The sequence below is a fragment of the Equus przewalskii genome, chromosome 21 (genome assembly GCF_037783145.1).
Source record: "Equus przewalskii isolate Varuska chromosome 21, EquPr2, whole genome shotgun sequence".
Lineage (NCBI taxonomy): Eukaryota > Metazoa > Chordata > Mammalia > Perissodactyla > Equidae > Equus > Equus przewalskii.
Genome location: NC_091851.1, coordinates 19,258,313 through 19,280,184, shown reverse-complemented (window position 1 = coordinate 19,280,184; position 21,872 = coordinate 19,258,313). Strand labels below are relative to the sequence as shown.

General features: G+C 39.1%; 1 protein-coding gene across 5 annotated transcripts in view; it reads left to right on the top strand.

The window, feature by feature from the left end:
- ATRN (attractin) overlaps window positions 1-21,872 on the top strand; it is a 178,334-nt gene that overhangs the window by 83,746 nt on the left and 72,716 nt on the right. For all 5 annotated transcript variants that reach the window (XM_070587929.1, XM_070587933.1, XM_070587930.1 and 2 more), the window contains exons 12-18: window positions 7,086-7,306; window positions 9,311-9,432; window positions 10,339-10,477; window positions 12,554-12,744; window positions 15,350-15,569; window positions 17,087-17,272; window positions 17,818-18,051. In XM_070587929.1, coding sequence (XP_070444030.1) covers window positions 7,086-7,306; window positions 9,311-9,432; window positions 10,339-10,477; window positions 12,554-12,744; window positions 15,350-15,569; window positions 17,087-17,272; window positions 17,818-18,051 — 1,313 coding nt within the window. The remainder of the gene's footprint in view (window positions 1-7,085; window positions 7,307-9,310; window positions 9,433-10,338; window positions 10,478-12,553; window positions 12,745-15,349; window positions 15,570-17,086; window positions 17,273-17,817; window positions 18,052-21,872) is intronic.

Sequence of the window (21,872 nt, the reverse complement as noted above, 5' to 3'; positions counted from 1 at the left end):
AAGTTTCTCTCTAAGTACTACTTTAATCCTATCCCATAAATTTCGATATGGCATATTTTTGTTTTCATTCAGTTTAAAATATTTTAATTTCCCTTGACCCATAGCTTTGACCCATAGCTTATTTAGAATATGTTGTTTATTTTTTAAATATTTGTGGTGTTCACAAATTTCTGCCTATTGTTGATTTCTAATTTAATTCCATTCTGGTGGTCAGAGAACATACTCTGATGAATTCCTTTTTGTTTTTTAATTTATTGGGGGTTTTTTTTTTTTAGGCCTTTCATATGGTCTTTCCTGGAGTATGTTCCATGTTCACTTGAAAAGATTATGTATGCTGCTCTTGTTGGGTAGAGTGTTCTATAGATGTCAGGTCCATTTGGCTAATAATGTTCAAATGTTTTGTATCCTTGCTGATTTTATGTCTAGTTGTTTTCTCCGTTATTGACAGTGAGATATTGAAGTCTCCAACTACTGTTACTTTAGTATTTCTCATAAGGCAGGCCTGCTAGCCAAGAAGTCTCTTAATCTTTGTTTATCTGGGGTGTCTTTATTTCAACTTCACTTTTGAAGAATAGTTTTGTTGGATAAAGAATTCTTATTTGGCAATTGTTTTCTTTCCACAGTTTCACTTTCTCATCCCTCTGCCTTCTAGCCTCTGTTGTTTCTTAGGCATTAATCTTAATGTGATTCTCTTGTATGTGATGAGTCATCTTACTTTTGTTGCTTTCAAGATTTTCTCTTTGTTTTGGAGTTATAATCAAACTTTTAGCAGTTTGATTATAATGTCTATAAGCATGGATCTTTTTGTGTTTATCTTACTTGGAGTTTGTTAAGCTTTATGCATGTGTAGATTAATTATTTTTTAATTTTTTTATTGTGGTCATGGTAGTTTATAACATTGTGAAATTTCAGTTACACATTAATATTTGTCAGACACCATGTAAGTGTGCCCCTTCACCCCTTGTGCCCACCCTCCATCCCCATTCCCCCTGGTAACCACTAAATTGTTCTCTTTGTCCATAAGTTTGTTTATATTCCACATATGAGTAAAATCATATGATGTTTGTCTTTCTCTGTCTGGCTTATTTTGCTTAACTTAATGTCCTCAAGGTCCATCCATATGGTTGCAAATGGGACGATTTTGTCTTTTTTATGGCTGAGTAGTATTCCATTGTGTGTGTGTATGTGTGTGTGTGTATATATATATATATATATATATATATATATATACATACCACATCTTCTTTGTCCATTCATCAGTCAATGTGCACTTGGGTTGCTTCCATGTCTTGGCTATTGTGAATAGTGCTGCAATGAACATAGGGGTGCATAAGTTTCTTTGTATTGTTGATTTCAAGTTCTTTGGATAAACACCCAGTAGTGGAATAGCTGGGTCATATGGTATCTCTAGTCCTAATTTTTTTGAGAAGTCTCCGTACTGTTTTCCACAGTGGCTGTACCAGTTTGTATTCCCACCAGCAGTGGATGAGGGTTCCCTTTTCTCCAGAGCCTGTCCAACATTTGTTGTTTTTTGTCTTGGTGATCAGCCATTATTTCTTTAAATGTGTTTTCTGCCCTTTCTCACTCTCTCCTTCTGGGACTATAATGTATGTTGAATGTTTGACAGTGTCCCATAGGTCTCTGAGGCTCTTTTCATTTTCTTCAATATTTTTTTATTTTTTTCCTTCAGATTATATAATCTCTGTTGATCTGTCATTAAGTCTGCTGTTTCTTCCTCTGCCAGCTCAAATCTGATGTTGAGTCCCTCTAATGAATTTTTCATTTCACCTGTTGTACTTTTCAAGTCCAGAATTCCATTTGGTTATTCTTTGTAATTTATATCTCCTTGTTGGTATTCTCTATCTGTTGAGTCATTGATATCATACTTTCATGTAATTCTTTAGAAATAGTTTCCTTCAGTTCTTTGAATATAATAGGTACTTTGAAGCTTTTGTCTCCTGAGTCCAACATGTGGGCCCCCTCAGGAAATAGGTGGGTTTTTTTTTTGAGGAAGATTAGCCCTGAGCTAACATCTGCTGCCAGTCCTCCTCTTTTTGCTGAGGAAGACTGGCCCTGAGCTAACATCCGTGCCCATCTTCCTCTACTTTATAAGTGGGACGCCTACCACAGTATGGCATGCCAAGTGGTGCCATGTCTGCACCCGGGATCCAAACTGGCGAACCCCAGGCCACCGAAGCAGAACGTGCGCACTTAACCACTGTGCCACAGGGCTGGCCCAGGAAACAGTTTTGATTAACTGTTTTGTTTCCTCTGTATGGGTCACACTTTTTTGTTTCTTTGTATATCTTGTAGTATTTTCTTGAAAACTAAATGTTTTAGGTGGTATATTGTAACAGGTCTAGATACAGATTCTTCCACCATCACTACTGGGGGTTGTTTTTGCTGTTTGTTTGTTTAGTGTCTTGCCTAGACTAATTCGGTGGAGTCTGTCTCTACCAGTGTGCCACTGCTGATTTTTCTGCCTAGTAATTTTTTCTTGTTTTTATTTTTAAACCTGACTTTCTAGAGATTGCCTCTAGGACAGTGTTTAGTGATCAGCTAATGATTGGTCAGTGGTTTTGCTTAAACAATTTAACTCAGTGAGGATTCCACTCTTTGCTGATGGATGTGTGTTTGACTTGGGGAATGTATGCACAGTTCAGGAAGTTTACAGATCTGCCCTGGCTTTTATTTTCTATGTTTTCAAGGCCTCATGTTCAGCCAGGAACAAGTAGATAGCTAGGGCCTTTTCCACTATCTTCTGAGCTGCTTGCAGCCTCTTCAAACACATAGCCTTCCAAATCACCACAAATATGGTGAAATCATTGTTAAAGTATACTATGATCACCATGTCTCTGAAGGGGAATTGAGCTTGACTTTAGGCTGAAAACCTTGACACTGGACCCAAGGAGAACTTTCGCTTCTGGCAGTAGCCAACAAAGTCTCCCACTGAAAGAGAACTAAAAAGTATACAGTAAGGACCTAACAACATAATGAAGAAATACTGGGCAGAAACTAAGAGATGAATAGAGTTCAAAGAGATAAATTGAGCTGCTTCAGCTTGTGAGAGTTTTCTCATCCAGTTGAAGCAGCTGAGAGATAAAGCTGAGCTTTAGCTGACTCTCTAGGCTGAAGGCACAGAGACTAGAGATGTTTTTTGTACATGGTACTACTGAATAGATATTTCTGAATGAATGAGTAAATGGATAGGATAGTTTAGACTTTGTTCTTTTTAGAGACAGATACTATAAATGATCATATTAAGATTTTTTTCACCCTTAGACTATAAATAAAATTGAACTCATTATTACATGTTAATATTCAAGAGATAATACACTTATTTGTAATACTTGTCAGTGCTAGAAATTTAATGTAGTCCTTGAAATAGAAAAGAGATTTAGGCTAAATGTGGATAAATCATGTACTGTGGGATTTTTTTCCCTAAAAAAAAGGTCAGAACTTTTTATTATGGAAATTTGAAACATATGCAGAGGTAGAGAGAGTAGTATAATGAAACCCCATGTACCCATCACTCAGCTTTAGCAATCATCAACTAATGGCCACCTTCACCCACTCCAGATTACTTTGAAGCAGCTCTCTGGCATATAATTTAATGAGAAAATCTTTCAGAATACATTTGATTCTCATTGTTTGTGGTATAGTTGTGTTCTGTAAAGTCACTATGAACACTGAATTAGAGAATATTGAATTATTGCTCCTAGGGGGAAACATAGGGAGAAGTTCCTGGAAGCCTCTGGTACATTTTCATCAACTAATCAATTCATAACCTGTTTTATGTGTGTCTCTTCAAAGACACCTTATTTAATATATATTGTTAACTTATTAGCATTGAGCTCACAGGCAGCAGCACTATAACTCATGCTTGAACAAAGCTTACCTGGTGCATGTATTTTCTCTGTAAGGCACATCACCGGCTTCTTGTGCTTTAGGGGCCATTTTAAATAGCAAAGTCACCAACATAAAGCACAAAAATGTGAAAAACATGTCACTAAATAAACCGTAAAAAAAGACATTTGTTTATAGTATGAGAACTAAACAAGAAGGCAAAGTGTCATCTTGTGTGACCTCAGCTGGAAATGTGCGTGCATATGTGTATCCCTAGCTGAGGTCAAATTTTTCTGTGCATGCACATGTCTGCGAATGACTGTGGATCTACCGCAAGTATTGGTTTTGGAGTTAGAAACAAATTTTAGCAAGTAGGTGTTTGCGCAAATATGGAATCTATGAATAATGAGGATTGACTGGGTTTCTTTTAAAGATAAAGACTCTTTTTTTAAAAACACAGCTACAATAGTTATCACACTTTTATTAGTAAAACAGTAATTCCTTACTATCACTCAGTGTCCAATCAATGTTCAAATTTCCCAGTTGTCTCATAATTTTTAAAAATTTACCTTGTTCAAATGAGGATCCAAACAAGATCCATATATTGTAATTGGTTGAAATGTCTTTTATGTTGGTATAGAGGCTCCCCATCCATCATTTTTTCCCTTATTTGTTAAAAAAACTGGATTGTTTGTCCTGTAGAGTTTCCTGTAGTCCAGATTTCGATTTTTGCATTCCCATGCTTTCAAATAACATCTTGATCTCTCTCCTGCACTTCCTACAAATAAATTAGCTCGATCAGATTCACTTCAATATGTATTTTGGCAAGATCAGTTCATAGGGTTGATTCTTTCCCTTTATTTACCAATTTTCAGAACGATGACTAATTTTTTAGCATTCTCCAAATATGATGAATGAGGTTTCTTTTTGGCAGTAAAGGACATGTGTCATTAGGAACTCATGGACTTAAAAATATTTGATAAGTTTCAATCTATCATAGTTTTTATTCTTATTAAATTTCAAACATTTCCCAATTTTGGCCAGCAAACACCTCTTCATGTTACCTCTTGAGTCTTTTTGATACTACCCTAGTCTTCCTTTCTTTCTGGCATAATAAGATCTTCCTGGCCTGTCATGAATGTTTCTTATCACAGAAATGAAATTAGATTTTTCTCTAAAGAGTCCTAGTTTTTTTTGAGGGGTGGGGGAAAGAATGGTTTATACACACACACACACACACACACACACACGGTTTATAAATATATATATATATATTTTTTTGCTGAGAAAGATTTGCCCTGAGCTAACATCTGTCACCAATCTTCCTTTTTTTGCTTGAGAAAGATTAGCCCCAAGGTAACATCTGTTGCTGGTCTTCCTTTATTTTGTACATGGGTCACTGCCACAACCTGGTCACTGATGAGTAGTGTAGATCCGCGCTGAGGAACCAAACCCGGGCCACTGAAGCAGAGTGCACCGAACTAAGCCACTAGGCCCCTCGGCCAGCCCGAGAATGGTTTTTAGATAGCACAGTCTAAGTACTAGTCATATTCATTGCTACTGGGTTGATCATTGTTTCTAGACCTTTTTTTTTATTTTTAATTTTTTATTGAGTTAATGATAGGTTACAATCTTGTGAAATTTCAGTTGTACATTATTGTCTGTCAGTCGTTGTTTCTAGACCTTTTAAGAAGACTAGTTAAAGAGAAACTTTGTTGTTCTTGTTTTTAAAATGAAAAAATGGATGTGTGTGTGTGTGTGTGTGTGTGTGTTTGAGCTCCTTCTTCCCTCGGTAGATATATGGTTCCATATTCTGTATACTTTTCTCTGTATTTCCTTTTTTTTTTTTCCATGTAACAGTGTATCTGGAGATCATTCTTTAGCAGTATGTAGAAATCATCCTCATTCCTTTTTACATCTACGTACTGTTTTATTGTGTGGATGTACCATAGTTTATTTATCACATCCCCAGTTGATAGCCACTTTGGGTTGTTTGAGTCTTTGCTGTTATTGTTAATGCTTTAGTGAATAGCCTCATGTATACTTTTTGTATTTTTGCTATTATATCTTTGTGATAGACATCTAGGAATGTGATTACAGGTTCAAAAGATAGATGCATAGTTTTGTTAGATATTGCCAGATTCCCCTCTGTAGGCTTGTACCATTTTGTATGCCCAGTAGCGGTGTGTGAGTGCTTGTTTCCCCATTCCCTCACCAGTCCATATATTGTCATACTTTTGTGTTTTTAGGTGAGAAATGCTGCCTCAGTGTAATTTTAGTTTGCGTTTCTCTTATGACAACTTTATTTTTTTGTGTGTTTGATGTTTTGCATGTTTCCCTTGCAAAATGGCTGAAGCTCTCTCTCTATTAGGGATAATCCTTTCTTGCAACATAACTTGTAAATAATTTTTTGCAATGTATCATTTTGCTTATACCACTATTTCCTATGCAGAAAGTCTTTTTAATTTATATGATGACATTTTTCAAATTTTTTTTTTTATTGCTTTCTGGATTTTAAGTCAGGGATTTTTTTCCTACTCTCAGGTGATAAAGTAGTTCACCCATGCTGTCTTCTGCGGCATGTGTGTTTTTTTTCTTTTTTTTTTCAGGTGGTTCTCTGGTCCATTTGGAATTTATCTTGGTGTAGAGTGAGAAATGGATCCAATTTTCTTTTTCCACGTCTTTATTTAGTTATCTCGATACCACTTACTGAAAAGTCCATCTTTTCCCCACTAATTTGAGATGCCACTTTTACTGTGTACTAAATTTCCATGTGTACTTTTATCTGTTTCTTATTGGTCTATGTATTCATTACAAAGTTTTAATTAGAGAGCCTTCATCTAAGCTTTTAAAATTAGACATATTTATTTTTAATATTTAAACACATGTTAAAAAATTTAGATGTAGAGTTATGTGTTTAATTTAAAAAGATGTTAGCTTACCCCAACACTAGAATATTCCAGGGAATCATGGTTAAAAGTCACCAGCTTATTATGAACTTTTAATATAGTAGCTGTAAAGAGTTGGTGGATTATTGGAACTATTCTGGGGAGTCACAGGTCAGGAAGAAAGGTTGGAATTTGGGAGGGAAGGGTAGAAAAATGTTTTTTGAGATCTTGGAAAATAATTTCTTACAGGACTTTTGATATGTAAGATTTGTATGAAGATTGTAAAAAGTATATCATACATTTGTTGATGTAAGTTTTTAGTAAACTACTTCTCCTTTTTGTTTCTTTTAGCACCATGTATATATTTGGTGGTTTTAATAGTCTCCTCCTCAGTGACATCCTGGTATTCACCTCAGAATGGTGTGAAGCACACCGGAGTGAAGCTGCTTGTTTAGCAGCAGGACCTGGCATCCGGTGTGTGTGGGACACAGGGTCATCTCAGTGTATCTCCTGGGAGTCGGTAACTGAAGCACAAGAAGAAAAGTTAAAATCCGAGTGTTTTTCCAAAAGAAGTATGTTTTTTCCTCTTCTTAAAATTTAATTAATTTGAGATCTCATTTTATCTGAATTATGAAAGCACTTTAAGGCATATGTACAAGTTTTATGTTCATTTTATTATCCAAAATTATTCAGTAATAACTTACGCAAAGGCTTTATGGGTGTTTGAAAATTGGATTGTAAGTATCTTTACAATGGATGGGAACATGCCATGTGGCTCCTAGAAGCTGTCTGCAAATGATGGAGACAAAACCTCGTTGACGTTGCATAAACTTTGGATACCAACTCTGGAACCTGGCTATAGTGGGTCTGAGGCAGTGCAGTCCCATGACTTATTTTGTGATGATGGAAATGTTCTACGTCTGCACTGTCCCAGTGTGGTAGCTCCTAGCCACATATGGTGTCAAACACTTGAAATGAGATGGGTGTGATTGAAGAACTGAATTTTTAATTTTAATTAATTTAAATAAAAAACTACACGTGGCTAGTGGGTACCATATTAGATTATGCAGTTCTGACGTTAAGGAGGAGATTAAGAGGACCAACCCAGAAAAGCTGTGTTGGAGTAGATTGTTCTAGTGGGTAGAGGTAGAGTTGCTGTCTTTGCAAAGAATTCTTTTCTGGCTTCTCTAGTTGGGCATAGCAGTGATAGCAAGACAGTTGCTGAGGATGGGAAGTGATCCCTCCTTGTAGAACCTCCCCTTATGTTTTCCAGTCTTTCTTCATCTTGCCTGCTTAACTTCCTACCCTTTTGCTCTGACATACAGCACAGTGCAATACAGTGAAGTAATATTTGAGAAAGTCCTTTAAAAGTGAGAAAAATATCTCTGCAAAGTATTTGTTCACTTCAATTAATTTAAAGTATGTTGGCTGAATTTTTTAACTATTAGGGTTGGTGTAGCAGTTACCATGAGAGTTATGGTGGGTAGAGGCAGCTTTCATTCTCCTGGAAGGCTCCAAATTAAGCTGAACATAAATCCTCAGTAAGAATACCCAGGCAACTTCCAGGTTCATTGGTAGGCCAGTGAGTGCTAGAGAACCAAGATGACCTGGTAGGGTTAGTCACTGTGTCCTAAAAGGGATAAAATCAGTGAAGTGGTTATTTTTTAACTACACTGTAAAAGTTAAATGTGCAAGTTGATAGGCAATGTTTAATTATCTTAGGTGGTTCAATATAAACCCATTTGCTGTGAACTTATCTCAGATGTCACCACCCTGATTCACTCTGCTTTCTGTGTGGGCCCAGTCCTAGGGGTAATGACCAGGGCAGGAAGAGCAACCTAGGAGCTGGCTCCTGGGGTCTTTGTGAGGGTGGGCTCCACCTTTTCTTGTCCGTGGACTCCACCATTTGTCATGTCTACAAGTGGTTCAACAGATGAGGTAACATGGTTAGGCGCCTTCTCTTTTATTGTTGACCTTGACCTGTCTAGGGTCAGTAGGAGGTGCAGTATGTCAGTAGTAGCCCAGAAGTTCTCGAAGTTGCACTCTTGGATTTACATACACGTGTACAAAATGGAGCTCAGCCTAGTGCCTCCTTTGGGGTTCTCTGGTGCTGCCTACTTCCTGGGCGCAGATTAGCCTTGTCTAATAGCTGGGAGGAATGGCTTGGTCTCCTACATTACTTCGTTTGGCTCCTGGTCAGCTCTTGGTGTTCATTCTATCGGTAGTTAGTTTTTTTCTTGGAGAGAAAAGTACTCAAAGAACCAGGCCTACTTTCATTATATTTCATTATTGTTGAACTAAATTAACCTATCTTTGTTTTTCACTTTCTATGTACTTTTGTTGGGGGTACAAAATAATGTTTCTTCAGGTTCTTTACTTTTTTCTAAATACTATTTTAACCTGAACACACCAACATATTTTCCTGCCAGTTTCACTCCTCATTTTACTTTCCAACCCTTGTTACCTTTTTTTTTTTTTTACCTCAGTCTCAGATTGTGTTCAACAGCAGCTATAAGAGCCTGTGACTTTTCTGAGGAGCAGCTGTCACAGTTGATGAGTTTTTCTTCTCTTCATAGCTTTTGACCATGACAGATGTGACCAGCACACGGATTGTTACAGCTGCACTGCCAACACCAACGACTGTCACTGGTGCAACGACCATTGTGTCCCTATGAACCACAGCTGCTCGGAAGGCCAGGTTAGGGGCTGTTTCTCAAGGATTTCAGAGGATGGAAAAATCCTGAATGGGGTTAGGTATAGATTATAGTATGTATGGTATAAATACTGACCCAGAGTTGTTTTTCAAACCTTTAATGTAGATTTGGATTTTATTATTTCTCAGGTTTTCTTTTAGGAAGGGACGCTCTGTACATCCTAATTCCAAAGATCTTGCTAACTACAAGGATTGATGTCTCGTGTTTTAGAAGAAGGCAGGGCTGTTATTCTGAATACTTCCCACTCCCTAGGCATGGCTGTGGCTAAGTACTAGATCCTTGGTGTGAGACTTGTAATGGTGAGCACACTCTACTTGTGCACGGGTTGGGAGCAAGTTAGCACCTGAGAATGAAAGTGAGTCAGTTGTGTAGTGGCCACGCTGAATTGTGGAAGTAATAGACTTTGCAAAATCTCCTTGTTACATGTTATATTTTGGCTTAGCATAACTTATGCTCACCATTTATGATTTTTATTTAGATTATAAGGCAAAAAAGATATTATGACTCAGGTTTTATAGCTTTTGACAGTTTATAAGACATTCTTTGTCAGGCTGTAAAGCAATTCTTAAAATATAAAACTTTCAGACTGTTTGGGAGGCATTTGGAAAGCAACAAGTTAAACATCCCCATTTTACAGATGAGCAGGTTTCTGAAGCATGGTGTTTAAACGAGTGCACTGCTTCCTTGCCAGGTAAAGGCATGTCCTTGAACAGAACATTTCACTACAGTGTCTCCACTGCAGTGCTGCTCCATCTGCATCTTATTTATTTATTTATCTATTTGCAGTTTTCTTCCTCCATTAGATTTTGTTGTTTTTAGTATCCCAGTTGTCCTTACCATAAATTCTCTCTGTGGATATAAGAGAAAAGCTTTTGTCCATTGTGTTCTAGATCTCCATTTCCAGGTATGGGAATTGCCCCAAGGATAACCCCATGTACTACTGTAACAAGAAGACCAGCTGCAGGAGCTGTGCTCTGGACCAGAACTGCCAGTGGGAGCCCCGGAATCAGGAGTGCATCGCCCTGCCCGGTAGGCTTTGTTAGGGCATCTGATATATGTGAGTCCAAAGACTTCACACGCACACCCTCAATACTGTGCAGCCTAGATTGAACCCAGCAGAGGTGACGAACTCATTTTATCCATGCATTACCGCATACTACTATTTTGGTTGTTATTTTTTAAAACAGAGAGACAGTTCTTAAGTATTTGCTCCTACTGTCCTTTAAAATAAAGTGAAGCATCATCTGCTGCTTTAGAAAATCAAATGGCAGCTTGGCTCCATATTATTATCATTATTATTATTATTATTATCATCATCATTATTATTGAGGATGATTAGCCCTGAGCTAACATCTGCTGCCATTCCTTCTCTTTTTGCTGAGCAAGGCTGGCCCTGAGCTAACATCCGTACTCATCTTCCTCTACTTTATATGTGAGACGCCATCATGGCATGGCTTGCCAAGTGGTACCATGTTCACACCCAGGATTTGAACCGGCGAACCCCGGGCTGCTGAAGTGGAATGTGCACACTTAACTGCTGTGCCACTGGGCCAGCCCCCTGGCTCCGTATTATTGAGCCTGCTTCATTGTCCCCATCCCACTCTGCTGTGATAACCTGGGAACAGAATGCAGCAGTCTCGGCAGCCAGTCTGCTGGGCACTTTATGAAGACTACTACTTTTTGACTACTGGGATTAGGTTGTCAGCACCTTCTGACAAGAAGGAAAAGAGAGGTGCCTCTGTCAGCAGCACTTTTCTGGGTTCATCTCCAGCCTCAAATACTTCAATTTATGGCACTTCTGAGGTTGGAGGCCTGAAACTGTGATATATTTGCTCAACCAGATGTCCAGGAAAGGGGAATTCTGTGGTTCTGCACAACATCTAAGGCATGTGCAGGGCAGTTTGGCTCTACCAGGCCCCTTTTGAATGTCCTTTGGAAGCTGGCATAAGTGAGCTTCTTGTTCTCATTGCATCTCAAACTTTAATGTACAGCAGAGCACCTGAGGATTGTATTAGAAGGAAGATTCTAGTACAAATCTGAGGTAGGGCCCAGGAATATACCTTTTAACAAGAAGTGAGACTGATGCCACCCTTTAAGGAGCAAATCCTAATCTGTTCTTAAAGGATCCCTTTCCCGTGGTCCCTTCCATTTATCTCACTGTTAGTGAACATGGTTGATGGTGTCTCCATGGTGCTTTTGTTCTGGCGAAGTTGCTTCTCTCATTCACTTTCTTCCAGGAAGCGTTCATAGATTCCTTACAGTTCTTTAGGTGGGTTCAGGGCAGTCACAGTAGCAGATTATAAGCTTGCCTTGTGTGCTGCAGCCATATCACTTTGGTTTTTTCCCAAAGAGAATCTTTCCATCTCACTTTTGGGATGTTTTGTGCACTTGATGTTACCTTCCACTTGATGACGTGAAAACGCTGTGGCTTTTTTTTTTTTTTTTAAGATTTTATTTATTTTTTTTTCCTTTTTCTCCCCAAAGCCCCCCAGCACATAGTTGTATATTCTTCGTTGTGGGCACTTCTAGTTGTGGCATTTGGGACGCTGCCTCAGCGTGGTTTGATGAGCAGTCCCATGTCCGTGCCCAGGATTCAAACCAATGAAACACTGGGCCGCCTGCAGCGGAGCGCGCGAACTTAACCACTCGGCCACGGGGCCAGCCCCCAACGCTGTGGCTTTTGAAGACTGTAGACTTGTTCATTCACCAGCTCACATTCTTGCTATTTTCTACCCTATCGTTCCAGTATGCATATTTATTTTTTCACTCTTTACTTAGGATTTTAGTCTTATTTCTAATTGTTCTTCAAAAGGAGATTTATAAATCTAACATTGGCACCAAACAGGTGTTTTTTCTAAGACATAGGAGGGTTGACCTCACAATATGCATCTCTAAATTCAGGAAATATAACTGATAAACATTTTTAAAATTCTTGTATTCTGTATTTGGTCCTTAGTAATGTGTCTCATACCCTTACTACATCCTAATGAAGTACCTGGATTTTAAAGTAGAAAAACCATTTAGGTTTTCCATAATTCAAGCTGATGATATAGTAGTTTTGTGTGATTTCTAAAACTCTTTTTTTTCTCTCCCTCTTTATGAAAGAAAATATCTGTGGCATTGGCTGGCATTTGGTCGGAAACTCGTGTTTGAAAATTGCTACTGCCAAGGAAAATTATGACAATGCTAAATTGTCCTGTAGGAACCACAATGCCTTTTTGGCTTCTCTGACAACCCAGAAGAAGGTAGAATTTGTCCTTAAGCAACTGCGAATAATGCAGTCATCACACAGCATGGTGAGTTAAAATCCTCAGAAGCTAAGCTTCTAGCGGCCACCTTTCTACTGAGGCCATGAATACGGCTTACCTCTGATGTACTTGACAGGAGGAGGAATGCTAGTATGTGCAGTGTAATAGACATGGAACTTCACTGTCAAATTCTCTTCCTTTAATACCTTCTTTCTTATCTCAAAATTTTTAACACTTTATTAGTCATATCTGTTAAATTATATATGAATAATTACATGTGTATTGAATAGTGACATGTGTCTACATATACACATATCCTGGTGACATCAGTAGATGATTTCATACCTGTTTTATTCCTAGGTTCTGCTGGGAGGGGGGGACGTGACTGCTATTTAGCCAGGTTGAATTAAGCCACCTGAGTCATTCAGATTTCAGGTATTTATTACAGTGTGTGATATGATTTAATGTTAATCACCCTAAGAAACATCCATTTGGGTCTTTCTTAGGCCTGGCCACCCCAAAAAGAGAAGGCACTTTCTTATCACGAGTTTCTGAGCACAGAAAGGCCCCGAGTTCTCTTCCTGCCCTCCTGGTGCTCTCAGGCAGCTTGTTGTTGATACTCCAGTCACATTGTGTTCTTTTTTAGTCTCAAGTCCTAGAACTGTGGTCCTACCCTCAATTAAGTAGATTCTCGCAGGACAAAGCTCTTTCAATGACATTGGCTTTGGTACAGAGCAGTTTAGGGGACATGTTCTTCTCGTCAAGCAGGGAGGAGGAATGGGCAGCACTTCCTTGGGTGTAGCCTTGTTCAGGGGAGGACATGGAAGGTGTGTTCTGGGTCCTGGCTGCATGGGGCCTCTGTATATTACCTAGAAGGCCATTCTGCGACTGGTAGTGGTGCTCTGTATTTTACTTTTCTCCAATTAGTATTTTTTTTCCAATGCAACTTTGGTATGATGTGGACACTCAAACATTGGTAATACAATATAAAGGTGGTTACCCCTGGAACACTATGGCCACATGTGATATTTTACATTTTGAAAGCTTTTTCAAATTTCATTATCTCCTTTAGAGACTGCCCATGTTGTTTGTTTCTCTTTTCCTCACCCCAACGATGAGCCTGTTCTGGTGTTCTGCCTTGGCTGTTGGCTGATCTTACCTATGGTCACTGCCTCAGAAAGTTGATGGTTTACAGCATTGCCCATTACCACTGACTCCCAATTCCATGTCTCTGAAAGAATACCTGGTTAGAAGGGTTCAGCTATCCCAGTTGGCCACAGATACCATATCTTCTGGTCCCCCTTCTCTCTTCCTCAGAGAAGGTTCTGAGTAGTCTAATCTTCTGGGACCACCTTTATACAACAGAACTTCACAGTCTTGAGATAAGACTAACCGATGAGAGACAACTAAAGTGTAATGTGCTTCCACAGCTATATGTCTAGACTTAGAGCCCAGACTTGTATGGAAGAACCAGAAAAAGCACCCAACCTAGTCTTTAGGGCAGAGGCTGGCTGATAGACAGCCAGAAAGAGGTAACCCCTGAAGATAAGGAGTGAGTTAGGAAAGTGAAGAGGGAAGGACTGACTAGGCATTGGTACTTGCACGTGCAAGATGCAGGGATCAAGGAGGGCTGAGCTACAGGTGGGTTTTCATGGCTGGCTGCAGGCTGGGTGGAAGGGAATTGCTGTAGCTGGGCCTCCTGAGGGATCAAGGCCAAATCTTGAGAGGCCTTGTCTTACAATGCTAATTGCTTTGAATTTTATTATGAAAGCAAAGAGAAGCTATTGAAGGACTTTTAAAAGGTATTAATTTTAATTATTTTTCTTTCCTTAAAAAAATACATATTTCAAAGGAAATTTAGAAAATACATTAAAAGTAAGAAAGTGTGTTGTTCCTTACAACTAATATTAACCACTTTGGGGTGTGTTTATTTCTTTTAGTTCTTTTAATAGACACATATATTTTTTTCCTCTCAAAAATGGAAATACATTGTACTTTTTGTTTTGTCACTGCCGAAATTAGGAATATCTTTCATTTCTGTACTAAACTTTGTACTTTGATTAAAAAAAAATTTTTTTAATTGCAACAAGAAGGAAATTTCAGTAGAGCAAGAGACAGAAACTCTGCCGAGGGTTCACTATCCTATTATTCCCTGTAAAATTCAGTGCCAACCCATACACCCCAGCTGAGGGTGGGACTCTTCAATCATCTGAACTGGCCAGGGCCCCGAAACAGGCTTATTAAGTTAAGGATCTGAGGATAGGTACATAACCAAGATTTTATAAATATTGGTAAGACGATTTCATGTATAAACAAACATTTAAACCAAGTTTGGGGGTCGCTGTCTCTTCATAGCATTTGTCATAAGGTATAGAAATTTAGGAACTTGATTATTGCTTTACTTTTAATCTCTGAAAATTTTGATGTGTTATCTTCTCTGAGCTATATTTTTGTCCTTTATGAAATAGCTATATTGAAGTGTCAGGCATGATATGTAACATAAAAATGATGATCTATCCTAATCTGCCATGGCCGGGGGATAGGGAGGTTTTCCTGTATCTGTGGGGTATAAGTAACATAGTGGTTTTTATCTAGAAGCCTGTTTTGGTCATGACATTGATTCTGTTCATAGCTGTGTCTGTTTTGTCTATAGTCCAGGCTTACCTTAACCCCGTGGGTTGGCCTTCGGAAGATCAATGTGTCCTACTGGTGTTGGGAAGATATGTCCCCATTTACAAATAGTTCGCTCCAGTGGATGCCATCTGAGCCCAGTGATGCTGGATTCTGTGGAATCTTGTCAGAACCCAGTACTCGGGGCTTGAAGGCTGCGACCTGCATCAACCCACTCAATGGGAGTGTCTGTGAGCGGCCTGGTGAGTGCGTGCGTGAATTGTGCATTACGAGAAGTCCATTGAAAGAGCAACAGTAGGAGGCATGCTTGAGTATTGAGGTGTGTGAAATATTCATGAAAAACAGATGGACTGTTGATATCAAGCATACAAAGCATAGTATAACCCAGAATTTTGAAAGCAGAAGGAAATAGTTTCTGACTCTGAATACTGTGAGCATAAGCAAAACTGAAAACAACTAACACTACTCAAAGAACCAAATATTCTAATTAACAATGAGATTGATTAGTTTGTTGACCACATCAAGTATTGAGAATTGCCCTGACAGGCAAATTTCTTGGTGTTGGCAGAGAAATAGTGTGGAATAAAGAACAAAAATTGCAAATAAAGGCAAAGAAAACATTAGAAAAGCAAGCGGGTCACTGCAGGGATAGTGGACAGAAAGATGGTGTCAGTGGGGAGAAAAAGGATACGAGCAGTTCTGTGATAGGAAGCAGAAACAGCAAGCCTGAACTGCACCCAAGCTACGGGAAAGTACTGAAGGAACAGACACTGAGTAGCTTCACAGGTTCAAATCTCTCCTTTGGGCTCCATTTGGGCTTCATAAAGGCAGGCACAAGGGGAACACCTGCAGCACACGGACAAGCCCAAGACAAGCATCCCGCTCCTGCAGAGGGACTCACAAGCAATAGGTGGCATTATGTGGCCGCTTATTTTTTTTTTTTTTTGAGGAAGATTAGCCCTGAGCTAACTACTGCCAGTCCTCTTTTTTGCTGAGGAAGCCTGGCCCTGAGCTAACATCCGTGCCCATCTTCCTCTACTTTATATGTGGGACGCCTATAACAGCATGGCGTGCCAAGCGGTGCCATGTCCACACCCGGGATCCGAACCGGCGAACCCTGGGCCGCCGAGAAGCAGAATATGCGAACTTAACCGCTGCACCAGTGGGCCGGCCCCTATGTGGCCGCTTTTGGGAGGCTGGACTCCAGTGACACCATATCTCAGTATAGGAAGGTACTGTGATTTGTTGGAGGAGTACAGAGGTGTAGGAGAGAGTTAATAGCACTGCAGGAATCACCCTCAAGTATGATTTCTAAACTTCCTGTAGGGGAGCTTTTCATCCATTTTAGATTCTAAATGCTCTGGTGTATTTAATGAATGCTGTGGTCCTTCTTCCCCCCAAATATACAAAGATCATTTTGCATATTCAGGTGGGTTGCAAAACCACTGAAGTTCATCCTGGGTCCCGTATACTGTAAGGAGCTTTGGAACCCCTACTCTTATAGAAAGATTAGCTTGTTCCCTCATGTGTGTCCTTAATGCTCTTTGAAAAGAAAAACAGTTTTTTCCCCCAAGTGTATAAGTATATTTGACTAAACGGTACGTGGTGACTCTAATGTTTTCTATCTTCTCTTTCATTTAGTGTAGCCCGCTGAATTGATTTCATGACATACTGGTGGGTCACAGCCCACACTGAAAAGCCTTTGACCTTAGCCAACATGGTGGGAGCTCTAAGTGTCTCTCTTGGGTTTACTTCCCAGCGAACCACAGTGCCAAGCAGTGCCGGACGCCATGTGCCTTGCGGACGGCTTGTGGAGAGTGTACGAGCGGCAGCTCCGAGTGCATGTGGTGCAGCAACATGAAGCAGTGTGTGGACTCCAATGCCTATGTGGCCTCCTTCCCTTTTGGCCAGTGTATGGAGTGGTATACCATGAGCAGCTGTCCCCGTAAGTGAAAAGTGAGCTCTGGGCACTCATGAGTGTCCTGTGTATGGGCGACAACTGCTGTGGGGCAGTACTGTCAGCCTCTGAACATTTTAGGGACAAGACTGGGCTTGATCTTCTGCTCAGGTCTGTCCAGAGATCGCCTGATGGGAACCTTAATACAGAATCAAGCACAGTGACACTGGTAAATAAATGTAGGATAGATCACAGAGTACAGAAATAACTTACCCAACTTCAGTATGATATTGCTCAGTCCATGTATTGTCTCCACATCTTAATCTCCTAATTCATAAAGTAAGTGCTTTCCAGTGATGACCTCTAAGGTCGCTTGTGCCTCCAACATCCTGGGATTGAGAGAGGAGAGGAGGAGTCTCTCTTATATGTTGGCAAGATATTGGACTCTTTAATTTTATTATGCCATTTGAACAATCAGAATAGGAATTTTGACTCACAGTAGTTAAATAGTCTGTTAAAGAAAAAGGTAATTTGAATACAATGAATTCAAATCTACATGTGATAATGAATTGAAACTTGTGTTTTTTTTACAGCTGAAAATTGTTCAGGCTACTGTACCTGTAGTCATTGCTTAGAGCAACCAGGCTGTGGCTGGTGTACTGATCCTAGCAATACTGGCAAAGGGAAATGCCTGGAGGGCTCCTATAAAGGACCAGTAAAGATGCCTTCACAGGCCCCTACAGGAAATTCCTATCCACAGCCCCTTCTCAATTCCAGCATGTGTCTGGAGGACAGCAGATACAACTGGTCTTTCATTCACTGTCCAGGTAAGATGCCTTGTGTATCCAAGATCAAATGTTTCACTACCTATTTACAAAGAATAAAACCCTGAAAGCTACATTATTTATATGAATTTCCTTTAAGAACAAAATATAACAGATCATTTTAGGAGAAATAGTTTCACATGAAAAATATTTTTAATGTCAATTAATGAAAATACTGAGAATTTCAGCTGAGTTGTTTTGCTAACTTTCAATACAAAAGTAATGACATTTTCATTATAAAAAATTAAATATTATGAATGTATGTAAAATTAAAACTGGAATTCCTCTTCTCATCTCCAGTTCTTCATAGAGGTAAAAACTTACAACTGTTTGATGTAGATACTGTTACCCAGCCAAAGTGGGTCCACTTCATGGTGAGTTGAAATCAAAGCCTTCACCAGAAGTAGTTGTCACACAAAATAAAATTTATTTGCAGCAAATAGAGACCACAGGGAATCTTTTCCAAAGCTGTGCCCACCCCACCCCACCCGCACTCACCACTGCCCCCAACTCCTCCCCCCCCTTTTTTTTGGATGGGGAGTGAATATTCAAAAGGGAGAGGTAAGTATTCGCTTGCACAGGCTCAGTTGGAAAACATGCTTCCACATACACTGCAGGTTATGGTAATAAGGCCAAAGCTCCTCCTGGGGCAGAGATCTTAACATTACAGTGAAGCAAAGGTAATCTCTTGGGCACTTCTCAACCCATCTGCATCTGGGCAGGCGTGGCTCTTGTGGTGGGGATTGGACTGATTCAGGGCAGTTGGTGATTGCATCTCTTTCCATAACTAAAAGAACATTTGGAGAAACAGTTAAGTGCTTCCAAAACCTCCTTTGAGTTACTTGGGCCAATGTGATAATACCTCCAGAAATACCAATGTGTATTTTTAAAAATAAAAAAATACTATGCATGTGATATACATTGTTCTACAGTTTGCTTTTTAATTAAAAATACATCATGGCAATTGTTGAGGGAAAAATTAAAAATAAAATCTGCCAACCCAGAAATTCCTCTCCACAAATACAGGAAAGAAAAAAAGAGAGAAAACAGTTCTATTATTGAGTAAGCGTTAAACCAGACTGTGGTGCACATCACAGGCACTCCACTAATGAGATTGCAAAGACAGAGAGAAATCTCACCCTTTTAAATAGCCAAGCGTATACAATCCCTTATGTCCATGGTCTCAAGACGAACAATAACTGTCCTCATGTGAGAGGATTTGACAGCACCATTTGCTATATATTCTTTCATAATTCATCCTAAATTTACCTGGTAATTGGGGTGGCCACTTGTATTAACTAATCACCTTTATCCAAAGAAGAAAATAAAACTTCTTTTATCTTTATGGCGAGCAGATGATTACAGCTTGGCACAGTGCAACTAGGCTAAATTCCCCAAATGACAAGGAGATGAGGTGCTGTCTTCCTTGATGTTTACATTTCAAAGAGATGGCTCCCAGGCCCTGAAGAAAAATGTTCCTGGATTGTAGAGCTGACAAAAATTTACATATCAAAGGAACAGTGGAAGGATTTATAAATACAGGTTTTCTTAATGAAATGCTCTAAGAAAAGGGAGAGGGGAAGAAAGATCTCTTTTGCTTTTGGCAAGAGGATAAATTCAGCCTGCCTACCTGTTTGCCTCTCTTCCTCCTTCCCTCTCTCCCCCTCCCCTTTCCCCTCTCCTACCTTCTTTCTTCCCTTCCTATCCCTCACTCCCTTTCCTTCCCTTCTCCCCCTGCTTCCCTCTCTATCCTCCCTTCCACTGGTTGGTGCAAGAATGGATAGACCATGATCTGGCCTAAGCCTGGGCTTAGACCCGCCGGGAAGGCTGCCCTGAGAAGCCAACGCTGAGAAATTGGCCTTTGATTCAGACTTTCTATAAATACACAGAAATGTGTTGATGGGCCTGCAGAACAGTTGGGAGAGACTAGGCAGGTGCAAAGACTCCTGGGAGGTTAGTGGGTAAGAACTTCTCCAAGAGCCTGTCAGTGCCAGTGACAGTAAAGCCCCTTGTGAGGACTTCATTAGGGAAAAGACCTCTGTTAACAAAGGTGAAAGGCGTGACACAGACTAGAAGAAAATACCTGCAGTGTATTTAACAAGTAATTATCATCCAGAGTATATAAACCTCTTCCCTCCAGAAAAAAAGCTGTCAACCCAACAGAAAAAGTGGGCAAAGGATCTAAAGTAGTCATTCTCAGAGTAGGAAATAGAGAAAACAGGGAAATGCAAAATAAAATGAGAAACCAGTTTTTTAATCTACCAAACTAGATTAAATTTTCTGTGTTCCCTTTTTTCCTCTCTAACATTTAAAGAATCTACAACTCTATTTCTAATCTACTTGTGGTTTAATTAAGGAAATATTTAAATCTGTGCTTTTTCCTTAATGTCAAGAATATATCAGGTGAAATGACAACCCACAGAATGGTAGAAAATATTTGCAAATTATGTATCTGATAAGAGTTTAATGTTCAGGATACGTAAAGAACTTTTAATACTCAGCAATAAAAAGACAACCCAGTTAAGAAATGGGTAAAAGATTTAAACAGATGTATCTCCAAAGAAGATATATGAATGGCCAATAAGCACATGAAAAGAAGCTCAACATCATTTGAGAAATTGGAACCCTCATCCATTACTGGTAGGAATGTAAAATGGTGTGGCCACTTTGGAAAACAGTTTTACATTCCTCAGAAAGTTAAACATAGAGTTATCATATGGCCCAATATATACCCAAGAGAATTGAGAATGTATGCCTGTACAAAAACTTGTGCGTGAATGCTCATAGCAGCATTATTCATAATAGGCAGAAGTGGAAACAATCCACATATCTGTCAGCTGGGCACATGGATAAACAAAACGTGGTATATTATTACAGTGGAATACTATTTGGCAATGAAAAGGAATGAAGTACTGACATATTCTACAACATGGATGAACCTCAAAAACATGGCTATGTAAAAGCAGCCACATGCAAAGACTATATATTGTATGATACCACTTATATGAAATGTCCAGAAAAGGGTAAATATATAGTGACAGAAAATAAATTAGTAATTGCCTAGGGCTAGGGTGGAAATGAGGGATAATGGGCATGAGATTTTCCAAAGTAGCTGCAGCATTTTTCATTCCTACTAGCAATGTAAAAAGGTTCAGATTTTTCCACATCCTCTCCAGCATTTGTGTCTGCCTGTCCTTTTGATTGTAGCTGTTCTAGTGTATGAGAAATTGTATCTCATTGTAGTTTTGGTTTGCATTTCCCTACTGACTAATAAAATTGAGCATCTAACTGGCCATTTGTATGTTTTCTTTGGAGAAATTACTATTCAAATTCTTTGCACATTTTTAAATTGCATTATTTGTCATCATCTTATTGACCTATAAGAATTCTTTATGAATTCTAGATTCAAGTTCCTTTTTGGATATATGATTTGCAAATATTTTCTCCCATTCTGTGGGTTTCTTTTTACTTTCTTGATAGTATCTTTTGAAATACAAAAGTTTTAAATTTGGTAAATGTGATGTATCACTGTTTTCTTTTATCTCATGTGCTTTTGGTATTGTATCTAAAAAATCATTGACCCAAGATGACAAAGATTTACTCTGTGTTTTCCTTTTAGAATTTTGTAGACTTAGGTCTTACATTTAGGTCCATGATCAATTTTGAGTTAATTTTTGTATATGGTCTGAGGTAGAGGTCGAAATTCATCTTTTTGCATGTGGATATCCACTTGTCCCTAACCATTTGAAAAGACTTTTTTTACCCTTGAATTTTCTTGGCACATTTGTTGAATATCAGTTGATGGTAAGTGTATGAACTTACTT